The sequence below is a fragment of the Schistocerca serialis genome, chromosome 1 (genome assembly GCF_023864345.2).
Source record: "Schistocerca serialis cubense isolate TAMUIC-IGC-003099 chromosome 1, iqSchSeri2.2, whole genome shotgun sequence".
Classification (NCBI taxonomy): Eukaryota; Metazoa; Arthropoda; class Insecta; order Orthoptera; family Acrididae; genus Schistocerca; species Schistocerca serialis.
The window spans coordinates 114,110,625-114,134,551 of record NC_064638.1 but is presented as its reverse complement, the minus strand read 5'-3'; the positions used below and the strand labels follow the sequence as shown (position 1 = coordinate 114,134,551).

General features: G+C 38.5%; 1 protein-coding gene across 2 annotated transcripts in view; it reads right to left on the bottom strand.

Annotated features, from left to right (window-relative positions):
• Positions 1–4,679: 4,679 nt before the first annotated feature.
• Positions 4,680–23,927, bottom strand: part of LOC126463103 (protein HID1) — a 100,807-nt gene continuing 81,559 nt past the window's right edge. Inside the window, exons 14-17 of one of the 2 annotated variants that reach the window (XM_050096126.1) lie at positions 22,590–22,706; positions 12,282–12,454; positions 12,033–12,191; positions 4,680–11,900 (exon numbers count right to left, since the gene is read on the bottom strand). In XM_050096126.1, the coding sequence (XP_049952083.1) occupies positions 11,837–11,900; positions 12,033–12,191; positions 12,282–12,454; positions 22,590–22,706 (513 nt within the window). In that variant the 3' untranslated portion in view covers positions 4,680–11,836. The remainder of the gene's footprint in view (positions 11,901–12,032; positions 12,192–12,281; positions 12,455–22,589; positions 22,707–23,927) is intronic. The other variant, XM_050096127.1, reaches the window with a different exon arrangement.

Here is a 23,927-nt window from a genome sequence, read left to right as displayed (position 1 = left end):
GTAGAATCTTTGAACATATTCTGAGCTCAAACATAATGTGCTATCTCGAAGAGAGTGACTTCCTCAGTGTCAACCAGCTTGGATTTCGAAAACATTGATCTCGTGAAACCCAACTCATACTTTTCTCACATGAAATATTGAAAGCTTTGGATGAAGGCAGTCAGGAAGATGCAATATTTCTTGAGTTCCAAAAAGCACTTGACTCAGTACCACAATGTGCCCCAGAGAAATGTGTTGGGACTCTTGCTGTTCATGTTGTACATTAATGACCTTGCAGACAATAGTAAACTCAGACTTTTTGCCGATGATGCAATTATCTACGATGAAGTACTGTCTGAAAGGAGCTGCATAAATACTAAGTCAGATCTTGAAAAGGTTTCAAAGTGGTGCAAAGATGGCAATTTGCTGTAAATGTGCAGAAATGTAAAATTGTGCACTTCTCAAAACAAAAAAAATGTCGTGTCATGACTATAACACCAATGAGTCACTACTGAATCAGACAACTTGTACAGATACCTGGGCGTAACACTTCATAGGGATATGAAATGAAATGATCACATAGGCTCAGTTGTGTGTAAAGCAGGTGGTAGACTTTATTGGTAAAATACTAGGGAAGTGCAGTCTACAAAGAAGACTGCTTACAAATCACTCGTGCAACCGGTTCCAGAATACTGCTCAAGTGTGTGGGACCCGTACCAAATAGGACTAACAGGAGGTATTGAATGTATGTAAAGAGCAGCAGCATGAATTTTCATAGGTTTGTTTGATCTGTGGGAGTGTGTCACAGAGATACTGAAGGAACAGAACTGGAAGATTCTGGAAGTCAGACGTAAACTGTGCTGAGAAAGTCTATTAAAACAAAGTATCAAGAACCAGCTTTAAACGATGATTCTAGGAATATATTACAGCCCCTATGTATTGCTCACATAGGGACAGTGAGGATAAGATTAGAAGAGTTAAGCAAGCACAGAGGTGTTCAATCATTCTTTCTACACTCCATATGGGAATGGAACAGGAAGAAACCCTAAAAACTGGCACAATGGGATGTATCCCCTGCCATGCACCTCACAGTGCTTTACAGAGCACAGATGTAGATGTAGATATCAAGTGATGACATGTATGTTCATGGTGGGATGGTGATCACACTAACTTTATGAGAGGAAATATCTTTGTAGGCATTTGTGCACATTCCATGTATCATCACCCAGCTTGAAGCAGCAAGTCAATAAAAGTTGAACCATCCTGGTATCGATTTGTGAAGACAAACAAAGATTATTATTCATGTGTATTTCTGATCTGGAATCATGAGTTGGTTGTAATTTTCTCAGGACTGTTACAAGGTGAAAGCAATTGTATTAGAGTGTTCCACATGCCCAGCTGAAAGAATATATTAGCGTGAATACAGTGGAGAAGAGTTGCATTTATTTATGAAAATAAGTATTGCATTAAGTACTTATCTTCCAGTGAAGGCTGCAAAATTCAAACTAGTAATCCACAAATTGACACAGCCACATTCAAGAAAAAGGAGAGCAGTAAAATATTTAGTATTAACTGCTCGAGATAAAATCTGCAATCGGGGAAAGAACCAGCATGGGAACATTACAACACTTCTCATTCTTCTGTCTTTTTGAATTTTTAAGCTAATATCTTAGGAAAATATAGATATGTGATGCTGCAAAACTCTCAGTATAATTTTAAATGGGATTATTGGAATGTTCTCTATAGTAAGAAGACATAGTATAATGTACACTGAAGAGCCAAAGAAACTGGTACACCTGCCTAATTTCATGTAGGGACCCCGCAAGCAAGCAAAAGTGCCACAGCTTGACATGACATGAACTCTATCGACTAATGTCTGAAGTAGTGCTGGAGGGAATTGATGACATGAATCCTGCAGGGCTATCCGTAAGAGTATGAGGGGGTGAAGATCTCTTTTGAACAGCTTGTTGCAAGGCATCCTAGATATCTATTAGGAACATTTCGTATGTAGATTGTGAGCAGTTGGGAATGTGGGTCTCATGGGAAGCGTGCAAGGGATAAGTCCCTGTAGTCGTGCTATTCATATGTGTCCTCGGTGGCTCAGATGGATAGTGCGTCTGCCATGTAAGCAGGAGATCCAGGGTTCGAGTCCTGGTTGGGGTATACATTTTCAGCTGTCCCCATCGAGGTATATCAACAACACCTGTCAGCAGCTGAGGGTTTCAGTTAATTATCATTTATTCTAGAGAAGTTGCATGGTCATCAGTGGTATCTGTTCTTTCGAGAACAGTTACTATCTTCAAATATGCTCAGTAATGTTTGTGTCTGGAGAGTCTGGTAGCAAGCAGAAATGTTTAAACTTGGAAGAGTGTTCCTGCAGCCACTCTATAGCAATTCTGGACATTTATGGTGTTGCATTGTCCTGCTGGAACTGCCCATCAGAATGCACAATGTGCATGAACGGATGCAGGTGATCAGACAGGATACTTATGTACATGTCACCCGTCAGAGTTGTATCTAGACATATCAGGGGTCCCATGTCACTCCAACTGCACATGCCTCACACCATTACAGGACCGCCACCAGCTTGAACAGTCCCCTGATGACATGCTAGGTCCATGGATTCATAGTTCATATTGATGATGTTTCATTGAATGGTTCGCATGCTGGTACTTGCTGACGGCCCAGCATTGAAGTCTCCAACAATTTGCAGAACGGTTGCACTTCTGTCATGTTGAATAACTCTCTCTATAGTCATTGTTGGTCCTGTTCTTGCAGGATCTTTTTCCGGTCACAGCGATGTCGAAGATTTGATGATTCCTGATATTCATGGTTCACCCGTGAAATGGTCATACAGGAAAATCCCCACTTCATCGCTACCTCAGAGATGCTGAGTCCCATCGTTCATGCGCTGACTATAACACCATATTCAAACTCACTTAATTTCTTGGTAACCTGCCATTGTAGCAGCAGTAACCGATCTAACAACTGCGCCAGACACTTGTTGTCTTATACAGGTGTTGCTGACTGCAGCACAATATTGTGTCTGTTTACATATCTCTGTATTTGAATACGCATGCCTAGACCAGTTTCTTTGGCACTGCAGTGTATTATCCTTTTGGAAATGGAGTAAGACTTAACTTTACATCCACTGTGGACCTACCAGGGTAAAAAATCAAAAAAGAAAGTTAAGCAGGCAAGCGCTTGCATTCCATGAGGTCAAGTTATCTAAAATGACATGAAAAAAAAACAAGTTGGTTAAAATGAGATAAAAAATAATTTTCAGTTTAACATAGGTATCATAATGAACATAATATAAATTATGTAGACCATGATTAGATGTAAGACAGGACCTGATGGCCATAATACTGGTTGATCTGGGGATGGGGACCAAACAGGGAGTTCATCAGTCCCATTGGATTAGGGTAGGACGGGGAGGAAGTTGGCTATGCCCTTTCAAAGGAACCATCCTATCATTTGCCTGAAGCAATTTAGGGAAATCACAGAAAACCTAAATCATGGCTGGAAGCGGGTGTGAACTGTCATCCTCCCAGATGCGAGTCCAATGCGCTAACCATTGCACCACCTCACTTGGTGCCATACTGTTGCCAGGATGAATAAGTAAAACATCTGAAGAGCTTGGACATTCACTTCAATGTTGGACTGTACCCTAATTAATTTCCATTACTCACTAAAATGTAATGAAGGAGGTAGGCCAGGGCAGAATTTTTTTTTTAGCCCAATTTTCTCATTGGCTTAACATGTTCCACAGAGAGCCCATTTTTAAGATTCTTTCATATAAAGTGTGACATAAGTGTTACAATGTGTTAAAACTGCAGTTTTGCATAGTAACACAGAGGGTATAAGTATCAACTAAAATACTATTTTCAACAAGATTTCTCTTCGTAACATGATGTGTTTATGGTAAACAGTCTGAAAGCATGTGCTTGTCCCACATCTGCTTAACTTGTCATTTTGCTTGCATTTTTATATGAAGTAAAATGCGAGTGCCTGAAATTAACAAAGAAACATATTTATATGGATAGAAAAGGTTTGGAAATTAATCCAAATTGTGCAAAAAATTCTTCGATTTGTAAGTGAAAGTCAGTTAGTCAATGTTATTTTGTCAAAATGGGAGTGTTTCGACACTGACAGAAAGAAAAGGCCAAGTGTATGATGCCAATTAAAGGTTTGTTCAACTTCAGTATTAAAAAAGCACTAATTGAAACTTTAAAAGCTTGTTTTTTTTTTTCAAAACAACATTTTTCAAGTTGATGGGAGCTGTAACTCATGAGATACACATACAATTACATTATATCTTTTTGTAACTTGCGAGTCTGCATTTTTGCTACTGTAGTACGTAAGATTTTTGCAATATATTTTAATTTTGAGTTTTGGTGCACATTTTTATGACGACTTTATCACAAAATTTGACTTATTTTAGAGTGCCACTGTTTTGTTAAAAACAATTATTTTTTTAATATTCCTACAGTCTACGTTAGACAGTATCATCACTTCAAAGCAGTGTTTGAAATTTTGTTCTAGGTTCAAAGTTGTGGTGATCAGAGCTCTCACCAACTGCCCTCGCACTCCACGAAGGCCTTTGATTGATGTCTTGTAGAGTCCTCTGGGTGAAAGTTTTTTTACTTAAAAAATACATAATACAATCTTAAGGGGGTACAAAAAAGTTTAAAGTCAGCTTTGTAATTTGTTGGTTATTTTATTGAAAGAAAAAAGAAAAAAAACAATATCATGACTATCGGTTCCAAAATCAAGTAGCAACTGGTCTACTCCCTTAATGACTCTCCCCCAAGTTCTCAGAAGATTCATTTTTGGCCTATACTTGTAAATGTACGTCATCTAGTATGTAAGTTTCTATGTTTGGGTGATGTAAGTATGAAGACAGCTTAAATATTTTTAAAGGTATAATAATATTCAGTATATAAGTAGCTTATGCATATTGCCAGCTGGAAAGTAAAGGAAATACAATGCAATAAACTTGCCCAAAGCAAAACAAAATTTAATAGGAAGCATATTTTACTGTAAAACTTGCACATAGAAAACAAAATTTAACAATGTATGATTTACTCGAAGTCTTACATAAAATAACTCTGAAATTAAGACAAAAAGGAATTTATCCAAAACTTACACAATATAAAGGGCAACATGAACAGTATTAGATACTGATGTTTTGTCTGTACACTGCTGAAAAAATATCTCTACACTAATTATTTCTGTGTTCTGTGGAATATAGTTAATATGTGCATTTAGAGAAGTTGTGGTTCTACTGAGTAATGTGTTGGGGCAGTCACTGTTGTGCTGTTAGAAGTTAACAGTCAAGTCAGAAGAGATGTTAGGATGTAGCTATATATGGCATCACAACACTAGTGTGCATCTGTTGCAGACCTAAGCCTATTTGAATAAAATTGCCCAATGGGCATTACAGTAGCTCAACTGGCCTGTTGATGGGTGCAGATATGCTGATCACATTGCTTCGGTATTATTTCAGTTTTCAGCATGGGTCTATGGAACATACCATACACATTTTACAGCACAAATGTATTTTATGAGTAACACTGCGCGAATGAAGAAAGAAATATTAAGATATTAACAACCCAATGTCTTTAAAGATGGAGCACAAGCTCATACTGGGCCAGGATGGGGAAGAAATTCAGCACAGTACCTTGGCAAAAATCATCTTCGCATTCAATTTAATTGATTCAGCGAAACCACAGAAAACCTAAATCTGGCTAGCTGCTGAGGAATTTGACCTCAGCTTCCCTAGAATTCAAAGCCAGCCTCTGTGTCCAGGGTATGAATAAGTCCCACCTATATAAGACTGATGATTGCATTCGTGCGGCACAGATCTGCTGAGCAGTACTAGTGCAGTTACTCAAGATGCAACGGCATCACATTTGGTTGCAAAGAAAAGGGGGTGTGGGAGAAGAGAAAATAAGGTTTACTACATCCATTAGGATGTCAGTTCTGAAACCACTGTTGAAGCAGAGCACTGGTGCAAGATGTTTTTTATGTGACTGTTGGGATATTGCATACTGTGAAATGTCAAACACCAAAATTAAATGTGAGACCTGAGTTCCTCCTGGCGTATACAACTTTCAAATAACTTCCGGGAATTCAGCCAGGTAACACTTTCAGCGATGCCTTGAAAATGGCGGGGTGTTCTCCCGCCGAAATATTGGCGGTCGCTGAAAGTGTTACCTGGCTGAATTCCTGGAAGTTATTTGAAACCAGAATTAAATTATCTTATTTTACAAATGAGTTACTGAATCAAATTTGGGAAGAAAAGAAATTTATGGTGCAGCTTGATAAAAAGAAAGGATCATTTGTTAGGACACATCATGGGACATCAAGGAATTATCAATTTGGTAATGGTGGGAAATGGGGAGGGGGGGGGGGGGGCACTTGTATGGGGAGGCCAAGGATTGACTACAGTAAGCTTGTTCAAATGGATCTAGGTTGCAGTAGTTATGCAGAGATGATGATGCTTGCCCAGGATAGACTAACACACATAGCTGCATTAAACCGACCACAATAACAACACTGCCGTATCTCTTACTACAGTCTTTTTTTTTTAAAGTGAAACAGTTCTTGAGAGTGCAGCATTATTTTTTCCAGCAGTGTACAAGATGAATGACAAACACATTTAAGAAAATTAAGATATAATACAACTCCTTGCTACATTTTATCCAAGCTCAGTACTCAGTAAAATAAGTGGAATGTATGCTTTAACACATATAATATAGTAAACAAAGAATGTTGATTTTGAAACAGACTGTATGTAGGTGATGCTAGTTTGGTAATACTACTCTACATCACTCTACAGAAAACAAATTACTCTATGAATTAATTGTTATCATCTTTTGTCTTCTCTGAATTAAACTCATCATTGTTTTTTAAATATTTGGTCCACTTTATCTTCCATTTGCAGATATTATTTTCCTTTATAGCAGTACTGTAGAATGTCTCTCAGCAACATTTCCTTTGACATTCATTACTTATAGGATCAGGGAACACAGAAGATGGATATTGGGCTGCAAGAATATTAAATCCACGACAGCATCTAATTTCTGAGACTAGTATTGAAGGACTAATATATAAGGTACTAAATGTACTAGGATTTCAGTTTACTGCCAATCCTTCCAACAAAATAGAATATCACTCCATTTAGACAATTGTTTACAGCAATGCATCCACACATTAAATAGCTAGGTAGTAGTTTGAATTAAGCCTCAGAATAATAACCTGAAGGTTTGGGGGTTTGAATATCATGGCACCTACGTTCTTTTATGGCACATACATGGCCTTTCATATTTGTCAGAATGTTAATCATGCAAAAATATGAACCTAACAAGTGATTAGTTTTCTATCCTAATTTGAAATTAATTCTGTGACTGACTCAGTAAACTGTTTCTAAGGTTGGTAAAGGTGGGCACATATATCCAGCACCAGGATAATGCATAGTAGAGGACAGTGGTACCCAAATGAACCTTCAGATTAATTTCTGCTTAGAACAATATTGATCTCTTCTGTGTACCATTAAATTTGGGTGTTGGGCAACATTTAGCTCTCTTTCTAGACTTCGTTCTTCTACCTCACCTATTACACACAAGAAATGAAAAAGTTTGAGTGTCAGTTTTCTGCAGTGCATGTGTGTTTGACCAACTCTCATCTGTTCCAGTTTCAACTGACGAGTTATTAATTATCTGCCAAAAACAAAGTTAGAAAATACCAGCTAGAACAATTAATTCTGTTACAAATTCAACTGAGAAATACAAACAAGCTACATATGTAACTGAAGTTATGCTGGTATCTGAGCTTTTGAATCCTTTTTAACTTATTTTTCAACTGAAGAAACAAATGTCCAAAATTCAGTAATGCCACACTACACGAATATGTAAACGATGGGGGACTGGGATGCAAAAGGTGCCTAAGACATTCAGTTGTATTTGATATTATTTAAGACCTCCCAACATGGTGAGAAAACAATCATTTAACCCTGATATGATGTTGTAGCACGATGTTCGGAAATAAATATCAAGAAAAGAGTGAACTCTTGACACATAATAAATAGTCTTTAATCTGGTGCATATAATGATATATCTTCAAAACTTTAGGAATCTGTTGAAACATAATACAAACAACAACGCTGTCAAGGAAGTGGTTTGAATAAATTTAAATTTATATGCGCGCACGCGCGCACCCACACACACACACACACACACACACACACAAAGCAAAGCACAAAATCTAGTCCACCATTATGTGTAACCTGCCTAGCAAATCTAATAAATTAAGTTTACATTATAATAGTGCACAAACTTAATAACAGAACATTGACAACATATGCTACATAATAGCAAATGCTACACACAACACTATCAACAGATTTTTCCACTAGCTGATATCCACTTTTAGTAATACAGTAATTATCATGCCATCACTGTAACATATTTCACATTGTAAATAAAATTTTAACAGATGAAGCAATAAATCTGTTGTTTAATATTATATATTAAAATGCTTAATAAAAGGCATCTTCAAGTTTGTACAGTGTGATATGTACAGAGTTAATCTTTAAAATTGATGTATGTATTTAGTATTCTAAAATTCACATGTACACAGAAGCAGCCTTTTCACAATAAGCATTTTATGAGAGAGGGCAGAGGAATGACATTGATGGTATTTTCCTTGGAACATATCATCGGCAGAATAATTTTGAAATGTTTTGCACAAATCCTAAATTACAGCCATCTTTTCTGGGTGCATTGTGTGTGTTCCAAATTTTACATTCCTGAATTTACTACCTTTGATTGCACAGCTAGATGCAAGTTAGCAAAATAATTTTGTAGGAAGAATGGAAGTCTACTTGAACAAATTATTTACGTTCATAAAACCATAGCACTGGTATCCAATATTGTTTTGACTTTGTGACGTTAACCTTGTTATAAGAATAAATCAACTTATAATAACATGGAATTGCACATTTCTTTAGTCTGAGTGTCTTCATTTTAATTAACAACATGTATTTTTTCAAAAGATTTAGTTTCTTATCCTCAGTGGTTTTGTCTAGAAGGCTACACACTGATACCTTAGCAACATTGTCTTATTTATTAGTATAGTTGATAGAAACAAACTGAATCCACTATCAGAACTCTGTCAATACTGTCTTTGAGTTATAAATTAGCAACTACAAATCAGAATATCATATACTTTGTGTACATAAACAATCCACAGGCTACCAGAGTTACATAAAAATGAAATAGCTCACTCAGCAATTGCATTAAACAAATATTTTCTACTTTATTTACTATTTTCTGTTACATTTTCCAATACAGTCAATTTCTGCCACTACCTACATTAAAAGAGAGAATTGTAATGGCTACAACAATACATTCGTTACCGTAGGTTGCAAAAACTGACACAGTCTGCAACTTTCAGTACCATAGTGTATTTGCCATGGAGGCTCTGGATGAAAGAAAGCGAAAGGTAGAAAATATGTTAAAATTAAGGATATATTTCTCAAAATCCTACACCAGAACAAACAAACAGTACTATAAGAAATAGAAATCATGGCAAAAGACTCATTCCTGAGATGTCAATAAAAATTGTTGGCGAGAAGGTATGCAACAGATCAAACAGCTAGTAAGAGCATTGACTAGCTAACTCGGCAGGACATGTCACACAGTGAGAACTGGGAAAAATTGAAATGAAAAATCAATAAATAAGAGAAGAGTACATCAGCACCCATTAGCTGCTATATTTAAGATGGAGAGCATTTAAAAACTTGATAGAGTATTGAGTATATAACAATTTTCCGGAAACATTAAGGAACAGTTTGATTATGTTTAAATCACACAAAAGACAGGGAAATGAGATCCTGAACTGCACTGGTAGGGCTGATATAAAAATATAGAATAAATTACTGACATGATGATACAAACTGAAACAATCTGGAAGAATAGTAAAACCATGGAAGAAATGTGAAAATAAAGTACCACCTTTGAGAATAATACCAATTAAAACCAGCACTGTCACAGTGAGAGTATGCATAATTGACCAGATCCACAGAACATACTCTGTTAAAAAATAGTGGCAACCTCTGTCTACAGTGTCTCTGATGGTCACCCCAACTTATTAGTAATCGAAGTAAAATGTGAAAGAAGGAACATTAATAAATTATGACGAATACAAGTATGCAGAATATGGAGGATATAGGTAAGTGATATTCTGCAAAATGTTAAGAAGATTCTGAATTAACACACAGACAAAGAATGGAGAAAGTAAAGAGTTAGCATTTATGGCTTTATAGGAGAAAACTAAAATGCATGGAGTTTAAGTATAATTAGGAGTTATTCCTGGAATAGCCTCAACTCCTGCTACACCAATTCTCTCTATATATATTTATACCATTCTGTTTGATTACACACACAATTCTGTACTCTTCTGATATCATCATAATAATACGCAATGAATAACACACAACACTGTGAACTATTTGCTAACCTGAACTGATGCCATTTTCTACTTTTCTTCTTGGCTTTCACTTGATTGTTCTGTATTCTATTACTACGGAAACTTGAAGCCTGCACAGTTGTACATACTTATATTCATACATCAGGAACTGAATAGCGTATTTTTGTGATGCCAGTTTTTATTTATAAAACTAAGTAAGGTTCTCAGGTGAATCATAAAATATACACTACTGTCTGAATGACAAACATATTTGTTATATTTAACACAAAATAAATATTTGCTTAGGAACTTTATAAATTATTATTGACAAGATGTGTCACTGAATAACATCTTAGTACAGCATTATACAAACGTGTTCTCTGCAACAGATGCCGACAGAAATGTCAATATACTGCTGTCAGCTAACTATAAAAGGCAGGTACATACAATACAACCACTGAAAACTGTCTCTCTCATTGAGTAATTAAGCTATGCCTAATGTAAATGATGTATGAAAATTATCAATGAATTCTCATTGCCATAAGCTTACAGAAGAATCCCTGATGTTTGACTCCAAACCGTAGGGTCTTCCGTAACATGTTTTGACTAGATACTCACTACTTATGAAATGCAGGTGTATCATAAATACCTTACGTAAACTGTTACATACCACATTAATAAAATGGACATCTTAACACATAGATATTACTGTCAATACAGAACAACAGACAGAGGAAAGACCAATAATAGTATAAAGCACTTTGATATGCAACGTAACCAAGGACTGCACTATCATTTGGCACTCTTCAGTACCAACAATATCGGGTATACTGTGCTATGGTTTCCCCTTGCCCCCTCTTTTGCAAATCAAATGATACATGGCAGTGATACAAGTAAAAAATAAATAAATACTAATATAAGAAGCATTAAATCAATATTTTGAGATGTTACTGAACTAATTATGTCATATGTGTACAATTTCTTCAAAAAAGCATTAAGTATAGAAACAATACTCTTGCAGTGCATTGTCAAGTAGTGAAAAAAGTATGACATCCAGTTGGGGAAAATATAAATGAGTACAACGCAAATGTATCAAAGATTTCACAAGACATGTGGCAAAAACATCTGTGATAACAGTGGCATCAAATGAACGGTAACTCTCAAAAATAGTTCACTGTACGTGCACTGTACAGTGGCACAAATTATTAGTTCAGCTCTGTGTATTACAGACAATTCTTATTTTTCATAATAAATAAATATTCTTCTTGTATCTACTATCAAATAGAAATATTTCAATTATCTTCTGTTCTACAAACTTTAATTTGAAATATTCAGCCTTTTTTTTGGTTATAATTATCAGGTATATTAAAATAAATGTGGAAACTTAAACTCGCTGAATTTCAAATAATTTAACATCTGTGTCATACCATATTGGTGGATCCACATTCCTGAAAGATGAACAAATCGATACAAATTAATAAAAGACTCTTTTCTGTTTCGTGATAAATTCCAGTACTATTCCTTTTAGTATATTATTTTAATGAGAGAATTCAAAGCATAGATTAATCTAACATACTAACCGTAGATAAATAACACCCCACATATAAGTACGAAACCATGTAGTAGTTCCAGTGTTTGCTTGATATTTTCGAATAAGAATTGGATGTGGAACTGGAAGTAGGCCTACCAGGGTGCCATGCTGCAGAAATTTTAGGATCTCACTTTCATCTGTCAGTCCCCTACAAAATATACAAACAATAGCCTCAGACCAGTGCAATAGATAAAATTTGTGCTATTGCTCAACTATAAAGTGATATACTGTGACTTACTTGTCAATACATATCTTCTCAACCTGAGGTACCAAGACTTGAAGCAGCCTCATTATTGTTTGCAAAGGAAGTTTACACTTCCAAGAATTTACCCACTCAGCTGTGGGTATCCACTGACCTCCAACACTCCCCTGGACAAGAGAGTGTGCTTCTGTCAGCCGGATGCTTTGTCGCTAAGTTCATGCAAATAATGTGTCAGCAACATAAATTAAAACAAACAAAACAAACAAATATTCAAAAGGCATAAAATAATAAATGATAACCATGAAAGCAAAACAAAAATTAAAAATGATGTGGCAGGAAGAGGTACAATAACAAGTAGAGGGTGCATTACATTCGGTGAAAAAAATTAGAATTGTTTCTTCTGGATATTTAATGACAGTGGAAATTTGTACACTGTTGTAATAAAAGACACAACATGAATGAAAAATAAACATAACAAAAAGATTGAAGCATTGGTAAACTAATTAGAAAGGTAACACAGAGGAATAAAATATTAAGTATCTAATAAATTATTATTTCCGCTGTAACACTTGGACCATAAGTTTTCAACTTCTTATCTTCAATCTTTCTTTTTAAGTGACTCCAACCATGAATTCCTGCCCATTTTACCTTTGACAGTTCTGAAGAGTCTTATTTCTCATTGCAAAATTCCAGTCACACATCCTCTTTCTGAAATCTTGTCTGGCACATGGTATCCCAACCAACCAGCTTGATATTAAAATTGGCATCTCAGGTTATCACCCATCCCACTGCAACAATCGTTTTCTTTTCCAATTCCATCAGTCCCTCACTCTCAACTATCTGCTTATTCAGAATCATACTTGACAGCATCTACTACTTTTGCAAAATCCTTTTACTCTGTAACCACAACTACCTGAATGGCTCCACTACAACAGGAACCCTTGCACTTCAACAGTTGGAACGGCACCCCAAGCACTGTCTGAGGAAGCAGTCCCAGGTACTGCTCTCTTATGCCCACATGAGAGTACTTACAGCCAATAAAAAGCCTTCCACTCTGTTACGCCCCCCCCCCCCCAAATGCCACCTCCAAGTCAATCCCTCACAGCTCCCCTACCATGCTTCACTGCATTACTCCACACTTTACACTCCCAAAAACTTCCTCCACCCTTCATAAAATGCACTACTCTTGAGTACCCATCCTGTAACACTGTTGTCAACGTTCCTGCCAAAGCTCTGGCCCCTGCAGAAGTCTCAGCCAATAAAAAGCCTTCCACTCTGTTCGGCCCCCCCCCCCCCCCCCGCCCCGCCCCCCCAAATCCCACCTCCAAGTCAATCCCTCACAGCTCCCCTACCATGCTTCACTGCGTTACTCCACACTTTACACTCCCAAAAACTTCCTCCACCCTTCATAAAATGCACTACTCTTGAGTACCCATCCTGTAACACTGTTGTCAACGTTCCTACCAAAGCTCTGGCCCCTGCAGAAGTCTCAGCATTTTCGAAAAACCTCGCCTTTAGCCCCAAACCTAAGTTCAACCACGCTGAACACCTTCTTTCCTTTACTCATTCTCTGCAGTGCAAACATTTCTTCACCATACACCCCACTGACAGCAACTAACTAGAACCCTACATAGAACCTTGCTTAAAACAGTTCAAACCTCCCTTCAACTGGGAACCTCCACTTCCACACAGTCATACCCTGGTAATCTTTCAGGAATTCCTCACTTCCATCCTGGCCTCACCTCCCTTTCCTGAATTCCTCCCCAGAGAGTTCAACAACACTCCTATGAAACACACAGCTACCTCTAACCTGAAAACCAATCCAGTCCTTATCATCCTTCCTGCTGACAAAGGCTCTACCAAAGTGATCATGAATCCTAGTGACTATGTTGCTGACGATCTCTGGCAACTTTCCGACACCTCAACATACAAGCATCTTGTCAAGCCCTTAGTATTGTCTATAACCTCCCATCCTACATTCAAGGCACTGCTCATTTCCTTCACTACTCTTCAAAGTTCCTGTCTTTTTATCTCCAGACTCTTCGATGGTCAGTGCAAATGCAACGTCCATGTACACCAACTTCCCCCATGCCAATGAACTTGTGCCCATGCAACACTACCTTTGCCAATGTCCTCCTGATGCCAAACTCACCACAGCTTTCCTAATACTCCTAGCCAACCACATACTGACCCACAATTATTTCACTTTTGAAGGCCAAATCTATATTTAAAAAAATAATAAAATAAAAATATGGTAGTGCCTTGGGCAGTCGCTTGGCACCATTTTACGCCAACTTATTTATGGACCATCTGGGGGAATTCTTCCTATACAGTCAACATCTAACACCCCTCATCTGGTTCAGATTCACTGATGACATTTTCATGATCTGCACTGACGGTAAGGACAACCTTTGCTCTTTCCCTCATAACATCAACACCTACTCCCAAATCAACTTCACCTGGTCCTTCTAATTTCAACAAACAACCTTCCTATATGTCGATTTCCACTCTCAGATGGCTCCATAAATACCTCTGTTCATATCAAGTGCACCAACCTCAAACAGTACCTCCACTTTGACAGCTGTCACTTGTTCCGTGTCAGGAAGTCTCTTCCTTAACAGCCTCACCACCTGTGGATGCCAAATCTGCAGTGACAACCAGGAGTTGTCGAAATATACCGATAATCTTACCACAGCCTTTGGTGACAGCCAATATTCTATTCAGCTCACCCATACACAGATCTCCTGTGGTGTCTACTCATTTGATACCAGTAAACCTGTTAATCGGCCACTGACCAGCACTCCCTCTGATCAGCCCGTATTACTCTGCCCTTTAATAGCTCAACCACAACCTTCACCAGGGCTTTAACTACATTTCATCATGCCCTGACATGAGGGCTGTCTACCCAAAATCCTACCCACTGTGATAGGGCAAAGTGGAGTGCTCCTGTTGCCAGGAATTTTGATAGCCCCAAGTACAATATTATGGCAGAATAACAAGTACTGTCCACCAGGAAAGGCTTAATTTACATTTTCTTAATGATAAGGTTTTAACTATGAAGTGTTTTGTGCTATATATATAAGTAAGAGAAAAGGGAACTGGAGCCAAAGATGATGAAAGAGACACAGCAAGGCGGACAATCCATTGATGGCTGTTATCAACAAAAGCCAAGAAACTGGCCACTAGGAAGAGCTGCGATAGCCATCAGCAAAAGCCAAAGCTACTGTTAGCACGATGGCTAAAAATGCATACTTCTCTGGTTGTTTAATGAGGTTGAAATTTTTGTTCTTATACTCTCTCTGGATTGCAGAAATGGTAATATTTGTTTATTATTGACACTGACTGGAAATGTGTTGCAATTTTGGAAGCTTGTCTGATCTGAAGGAATTTTGTGACACCTAAGCTGTGAATCACTAGTTTCAGATTTATTTAGCAATACAGTACCAGTGATAAACCTTGGTGTGTTGGAGACTTCTAGTTTTGACAGAAACATAGTCCCGATCACATCCAATTTTTTTATTCTGGTTGGGCAAGTACCTGCTCGAGTTAAATGATTAATTGGTATGTTGAAAGTACATAACCTCTTGAGATACATGATCATTGAACACTCAGAAGTAGCATTTTTAGTCCACTGGTGTCTAAATTGAAATCAGTTTTCCATGATATTTCTACCAAAAAACTAGTACGGGAAGTTAGAGTGACAGGAGCCAACACTGGAAGAGGGACAGTTTTGATATCATAGTCTGAAATAAATAAATAAAATGAAAATATATGTGTCTTCTGAAAATAATGCCTTCAATTTTTTATGTGAAAACTCAAAGCTTAAACAAATGTTATTAACATTTTAAATCTTTATTTTCTATGTATACATAGTTACAGTCCTCTTACAGCCAGAGGGCTTGAAATTTTATCGTGCAACATGGTGAAGTGTAAATTAACTACGTCGGCGTGTGGCAAACAGCATCCCACCATTGAGTTTCTGACCTCAGTAGAGTTCATCCACATATGGAGCACCCTTTCATTCAGCATGACAATAACAAACCACACACTAGCACTATGACATTTGGCTCTACCAACAAACTTAAATATTCTACAGTGACAGTCCCAACAAACTAGTCTCTCACTGGGAGAAGTGTGTTCATCGTCAGGGTGACTATGTTGAGGAATAAATATGTAGGCACAAAGAATAAAAATGTAGAATATTAATAAAACTGATTTTACTTAAAAAGATTTAAGAATTCTCACATAAATAATTTGGAGGCATTACTTTTCAGCATGTTCTCACGATTATGGGAGGTAAACATTTATCTGTGATGTGGGACTGTAATTCAGGAGGAGGAAAAGGGCAAAAGGAAAAATGGTACAAGAACATGGATTGGAGGAGAGGAATGAAGGGGTAGAACTGCCTGGTAAAATTTAGCACTGAATACAATTTAAGCATTGATAATACTTTGATTAAAAATCATGAAAGAGGGTCAGACAAGTGGAAGAGACTTGAGACACCACAAGGTTTTGAACAAATTGCATAACTGTAACACAGATATTAAAAACCAGATTTTAAACTACAAAGCAGTTCTAATAGGTTAGGCAATGATTGCCTGAAACAGATGTAAGCAACACAGTACACGACAAGTAAGTGTCCTAGAGACACAAAATAGTAAAGGCAGCAGTGGATCAAATAGGCAAAAAGACAGGGCCCAGCAGAAACCTTTGGATAACACATGGGGTATTGAATCTACTAGATGAAAGGCGAAAATACAAAAATACATCAAATAAAATAAGCAAAATGGAAAACATAGGTCTAAAAAATGAGTGTGGCAGAAAGTTCAACATGCCTAAGCAGGAATGACTGGCAGCCAAGTGCATGGCTGTAGAAGCAGTATACCTAGGTACCATCTACAGAAAGATTAAAGAGACCTTTGGAGGAAAAGGAAGCAGGTGTATGAATATCAGGAGCTCAGATGAGGAGACTGTGCTTAGCAAAGAAGGGAAGGCTGAAAGGTGGAAAGATTAAATAGAGGGTCTTATAACAGAAACAAACTTTAAGACAATATTCTAGAAAGAGAATAGGGAGTAAATGAAGATGAGTTTGAGAGAGATGATACTGCAAGAACAACTTGACAGAGCTATGAAATTTAAAGAAGGTCCCCAGAGTAGATGACACGCCATCAGAATAATTGAGATCCTTACTTGGGAAAGCCAGCCATGACAAAACTAATTCACGTTGTATGCAAGATGTATCAGACAGACAAAACACCTCAGACCTCAAGAATACTGTCGTAATTACTATTCCAAAGAAGACAGGTGCTAACAGGTGTGACTAGTACTGAACTATCAGTTCAATATGTCATGTCTGCAAAACACTGACATGAATTAAGTCATGTAACAGTGAAACAACTAGTAGAAGCTGATGTTGGGGAAGATCAGTGTCAGTACTGGAGAAACGTAGGAACACATGAGGCCATACTGATCTGTTGCCTTACCTTAGAAGACAGAACGAAGAAAGGCAAATGTACGTTTACAGCACCCACACATTTACAGAAAGGTTTTGACAATGTTGATGGACTCTCTGACATTCTGAAGGTGGCAGGGGTTAAAATAAAGGGAGCACAAAGTTTTGTACAGAAACCATGCTGCAGTTGTAATAGCTGAAGGCCACAAAAGCGAAGCTGTAGTTGTAGCCTATCCTCTACGTTATTCAAATTGCACATTGAGCAAGAAGCAAAGGAAACAAGGAGAGATTTAGAAATGGAATTAAGGTTTAGAAAGAAGAAATAAAAATTGTGCAGTTTTCTGACAACATTGTAATTCTGTCACAGACAGCAAAAGACTTAGAGAAGCAGCTAAACAGAAGGGATAGTGCCTTGAGAAAATGTTATAAGATGAATATTAATAAAACTAAAACAAGAGTAATGGCATGTAATTGAATTAAATCAGGTGACACTGAGCGAATTACATTAGGAAATGAGAGATTACAAGTAGTAGATGAGTTCTGCTATTTGGGCAGCAAAATAGCAGACGATCGCTGAAATATAACAATATTATGAAAAGGAAAGTTGCTACTCACCATATAGTGGAGATGCTGAGTGGCAGATAGGCACAACGAACACACACACACACACACACACACACACACACACAAAAGACTTCATCCTCTGGCAGCTGAAGCCATGCTGCCAGTGTGGCTTCAGCTGCAAGAGGCTGCAGTCGTGTGTGCGAGAGTTGCATTTCCGTGTGTGTGTGTGTGTGTGTGTGTGTGTGTGTGTGTGTGTGTGTGTGCATGTGCGTGTGTGATCAATTTTTGAGAAAGGTCTTGTTGGCCAAAAGCTTATTTGTGACAGTCTTTTTGTTGTGTCTATCTGTGACTCAGCGTCCCCGCTGTATGGTGAGTAGTAGCAACTTTCCTTTTCATAATGTTGTTACATTCCATTCTGGATTTTCCATTGTTTGATTTTTGCCAGACGATGGCTTAAGTAGGACAGAAAATGTTTACTGGTAATACAAGAACAGCTTTTCTGAAAATGAAAAATTTGTCGAAAATGAATATCAATTTCTGTCTGGAGTGTACCTTGTATAGAACTGAAAGCAGTTTGTGCAAGGGAGGAATAGAAGCTTTTGCACTGTTATGCTATGGAAGGATACAGAAAATTAGATGAGTAAATCGAATAACTAATGAGAAGGTACTGAATCAAATATGGAAAAAGAGAGACATTTATGGAACAACTTGACTAAAATATGGTATTGGCTTACTGCAAACACCCTGCAGCATTAAAGAATCTTAATTTCATACTGTAATGGAAGTGTGGGGGATTAAATTGTACCCCACCCACTTTAGGTTTATATTGTGGAGTACCAGCACGTTAGGCTGCAGTTCATTCCTTAAAACTTAAGATTGGGTTTGCCTATCAAAATATCAGTGAGCTTAGGCGAATTCACCCAGCCACTTTGGCAGGACTTCTCCAAACACCTTTCACCTCTCTCTGTACAGTATATTTCAGGTCACGCATGGTTAAGTATGCGTTGTTATCAATGTATGGAAGACCACCTCAGTTGTTCTATTCCCACTATGAAATGTATCTCTACAGCCAATTATACTGATGTGTGAGTCCCCAATAGATTATAAATGTGTGCTGGTCCAGGACCCAAAATCATTGATTAATTACAGCTTTCACTTTGCAACAAATTATGTGATAAAGATTTACCTTCCTGTCAGATTAAAATGTATGCATACATGTACAAATCTAATGCACAGCTAGCCACTTTCATCTCTTGGGACTGTCGCACCACAGGGCCTGGAGACAACAGCGGCTGTGTGGATGTGAGTTATGCATGTGTGTGCATTTGTCTCATGTGATGAAGGACTTTGTCCAAAAAGATAGTATTTTCCGACACACTACTTTTAAATGTGCCTGCCTGCCACTGAATATCTCCTCTATGTGGTGAATAGCAATCTATCCACTTCACACTGTTACTGCAGTCCAGATTTTCAATTGTTTGAATCCATCTTGTGAACATAACACTGCATTGTACCAATAACTGGAAGTCATCAGACTCTAAATATAGTTTGAGAAATGAAAACATTGTAGCAGAATAGTTTTAGATTTCTCAGATTCAAACTAACTATATACTGTAACACCCTTTATTGTATTATATTGATTAACTGTATATTTGTAGGCAATGGTCAAGTGCCAGTTACCAATTTCCAACAAAAATGTGCAATTCTACTGTTCCATACAGTTAGCAGTGTCATAAATTACTAGGACAATGTTTACAACAGGTGAAGGACAATAGATGAAACAACAGCTGAGAATATGATAAAAATGACCAACGTAATTGAAAATTTGGAGTATCATACAAAGAATATTTGAAATTTACTTATTTATTATCAAATAACATTTGGAAATTTCACAGAAACTCTCATAAGACTGACATCAGCAATGTTGTCATCTCAGTGTTTTGATGATGACATGTCATGACTGTCTTCGCAATATCTTTGTGCCAAAGTTTAGAGGTCCAAGACTGAATGCATCAACTACACTTTTACATTGCAATATGATGCAGGCAGATGTAATAACACAAACAACACCATACAGTTTTCCCTTGTTACTACAGTAGTTTGATAATTTGAAGAAGCATGTAATGGTCTAAGTTTTTTTTTTTCTTTTTTGCTGTATGATTATTAAGCCAACAGTTTTCAGCAAGTTCTTGTTTACATACTGTCTGTGTCTTCCGAGAGCTATGCAGGGATTCATCTCATTTGTAAGGAACTGAACACTTGTTCACCAAATAACATAAAAGCAATATTATGTAAAAAGAGGAGATTATGAGTTGCAGACAGGTACAGTGAAAAGATTGCTGAACATATGAGCTTTCAGCCAAAAGGCGTTCTTCTAAAGTAGACAATGCACACACACACACACACACACACACACACACACACACACACACAGGAACACTGTGTCTGGACACTAAGACTGGACTGCAAACAACTATGCATGATGGAAGAGGCAATCTGAGTGGTCAGGGTAAAGAGGTGGCTGGGGTGGGGTGGGGTGGGGTGGGAAGGGGGAGGGATAGCAGGCTATCGGTGGTAGGCGGTAAGGTGCTGCTTGTGGGAGCGTGCAGATGTGTAGTGGGAACAAGTCAGAGTTTGCTATGTGCAGTTGGATGGTTAGATGGGGTTGGGAGTGGGGGTGGGGGTGGGGTGTGAAGGGGAGCAGAAAGGGAGAGAAACAGGAGGGGAAAAAGACTGTGGGTGTACTGGTGTAACAGAGGGCTGGGTGGTGCTGGACTGGGAGCAGGGAAGGGGATAAGTGGGTGTAGTATAGAGACTAACAAAGTTTGAGGCCAGGGGGGAGGGGGGGGGAGGGAGGAGGGGGGGGTCAGCAACCAGATGGTCCTGTTTCTTGTCGTGGCCATTCACGCAGACAGACAGCTTGTTGGTTGTCATGCCCATGTAGGACGCAGCACAGTAGTTGCAGCTTAGTTCGTAGATCATTTAAGTACTTTCACAACTACCCCTGCCATTGATGTGTAGATGATGCTTGTGACCGTATTGGAGCAGGTGGTGGTAGGAGGATGTATGCAACAGATTTTGCATCTATGTCTATTACAGGGAAATGAGCCATGAGGAAAGGGGTTGGGGGTAGGAAAGAGTAGGGATGGATGAGGTTATTGCACACGTTCAGTGGCCAGTGGAATTCTGAGAAGGTTAGTGGGAAGGGTTATCCTCATTTCTGGGTGCAACAAGAGGTAGTTGAAACCTGGGCAGAGAATGTGATTCACTTGCTCCAGTCTTGTGTAGTAGTACTGAGGCATGAGGGGGGGGGATTGCTCCTTTGTGGCCTGCTGGTGGGACTCTGGCAGTTGATGGGTAATTGGAGAGATAAGGCACAGATGATCTGTTTAAGGTGGCTTGTTGGGTGAGTGGGACCAGGTGAAGTGAATGGGCAAGAAGGTGTTGGAAGTTTTGCAAGAAAAGTGGATAGTGTGTTCTCACCCTCAATGAATCTGAACAACGTAAGGGGTTATGGATTCTGAGTGGTTAGGAAGGATTCCTCTAGATGAATATATTGGTATAGGAGGGTGCCATGCAAGTGCCCACTGCTATCAAGGATTTGTTTGTAGGTGATGCTTTCGAAGGAGGAGTAATTGTGGGAGAGGATATCGTTGATCATAGTCGCCGGGAAGAAGGTTGTGGGTTTGGAATCAGTTGGACATTGTGTTCAACAGTAGCAAGAAGAATTTTACTGTCCTCCTCCCCTACCATGTTATCCCTGTCCCTCCACACCCTAGCCTCCTCCTTACTCCTCCACCCAGATTGCTTCTCCCATCACGTGCAGTTGCTTGCAGTCCAGCCACAATGGCCAGAGAAAGTGGTCACGTATGTGTGTGTGTTGCTTACTTCTGGAGAAGGCCTTTTGGCTGAAAGCTCACATGTTTAACAGTCTTTTTGTTGTGCCTGTCCGCAACTCAACATCTCCTCTATATAGTGGGTATCAATCTATCATTTTCATTATACTGTCATTATTCCATCCTGGATTTCCCATGCACGGATAAATCTGATATATGATAACCTACTGAATAAAATTCCTTTCCTCACTGTGTCCTTGCAAATATCAAGGCAAAGTATGTAAAATGAAGCACTAAAAAGATAATTATTTTGTGATGCATATGAATAAACAGGTGTCTTATCATAACAACATTGGAGCCGCTAATTTACTTTGTCTGACCAAAACATTAATAAGAACATAACTAAACCACTGTTTTGTTTCCTAGTACACAAGTAGTAACAATACAGTGTATATTAAACATGACAAAATCTCACTAACTGTGGGTACTTACCTGAGAGGCAGACCTCTGTAAACTCACATTTGACACTGATGAATCTGATACTTTACGCATGGAGTGCGACATAGTTGCAGAATGCACTGAAGCTGTGGGAGAACTGGGTGTTGCTGGCTGAAAATGAATTAATATTAGTGCCACAAAGTTAGTCAACATCATTCAGTAAAGTATCGAGTACACAGCATATAAAATAATCTGGTTGTATCTCTCCCTCAGTTCAGCATGGGTAAAACTATATATAGTAACAGCCACAGCAGCTCCAGAAATACCACCACCACCCCACCACCACCACCACCACCACCACCACCATTACATTGTGCAATCATTCTATTTTATTCCCAATGTGTAAGTAATTCAGCTTTGCTTTGGTTTGTTGTGTCAGTCAGTTTTATTTTAAGACTACAATGGTCTTGCTGGATTGCACATCATGTTTTACTTGATATCCAAGTCGTCATGACAGCTTGAGAAAGAGCTGGCTATCAAGCAAATGGCTACTCTACACAGGTGCCACATGAGACATCAGTACTGCTCTGAAGCTGTATAATAATTATATGTACATAATAATATAAATCTTGGGGAGTATTGAAATTGTTTAGACAGATTGGGTATATGTGATCAGTAGTTCATGTGTAATAAATGTGGACAGATGGGTGTTAGTCTACAGGCATTAATGGCTCACTCTTTGTTGACTGGCTGGCTGGTTGGGTGGTTGGTTGGTTGGTTGGTTGGTTGCTTGTTGGTTGGTTGGTTGGGGGGGCCGAGGGAGGGGTAGGAGGGGGACAAACAGCAAAGTCATCAGTCCCATGATCTAAGGATGTAGAAACCGAGGGAGAAACAATACAAACAGCATGATTCAGTCAAGGGGAAGTAAAACTGGGCAAACGAATGTCTGGGCAGCAGAAAGAGGAAAGAACAGAAGAAGAAGGCGGCAGGGGGGGGGGGGGGGGAGCAGGACAGCCCCAGAAATGCTTCGCATGTTGGGGCACAAGCACTGCCAACAACACCTTCCAATCCCCACAACATATGATGATCACAACACAATGGGGACAACACCAAGGGAAATGAAATGACACAAAAAAATGTGGGGAAAAAAGGGGAGAGAGAACCTGACCACTGTGGAGGCAATGCCAACACTAACTGAGGGACTCTGATTCCTGAAAAGAAAACTAAGGACAGACATAACCATGTGAGGGGTGTCTGCTAACACCTGGGACAAGGAAGGCAGGAGGGCATATTTAGTGGGTGGTTCAATGCTGTGTAAAAAACCATGGGTCAACCTAGTATGGCTGATATGAAAATGACGGAGGATGGCAGATTCACACTGAGAGATGCAGA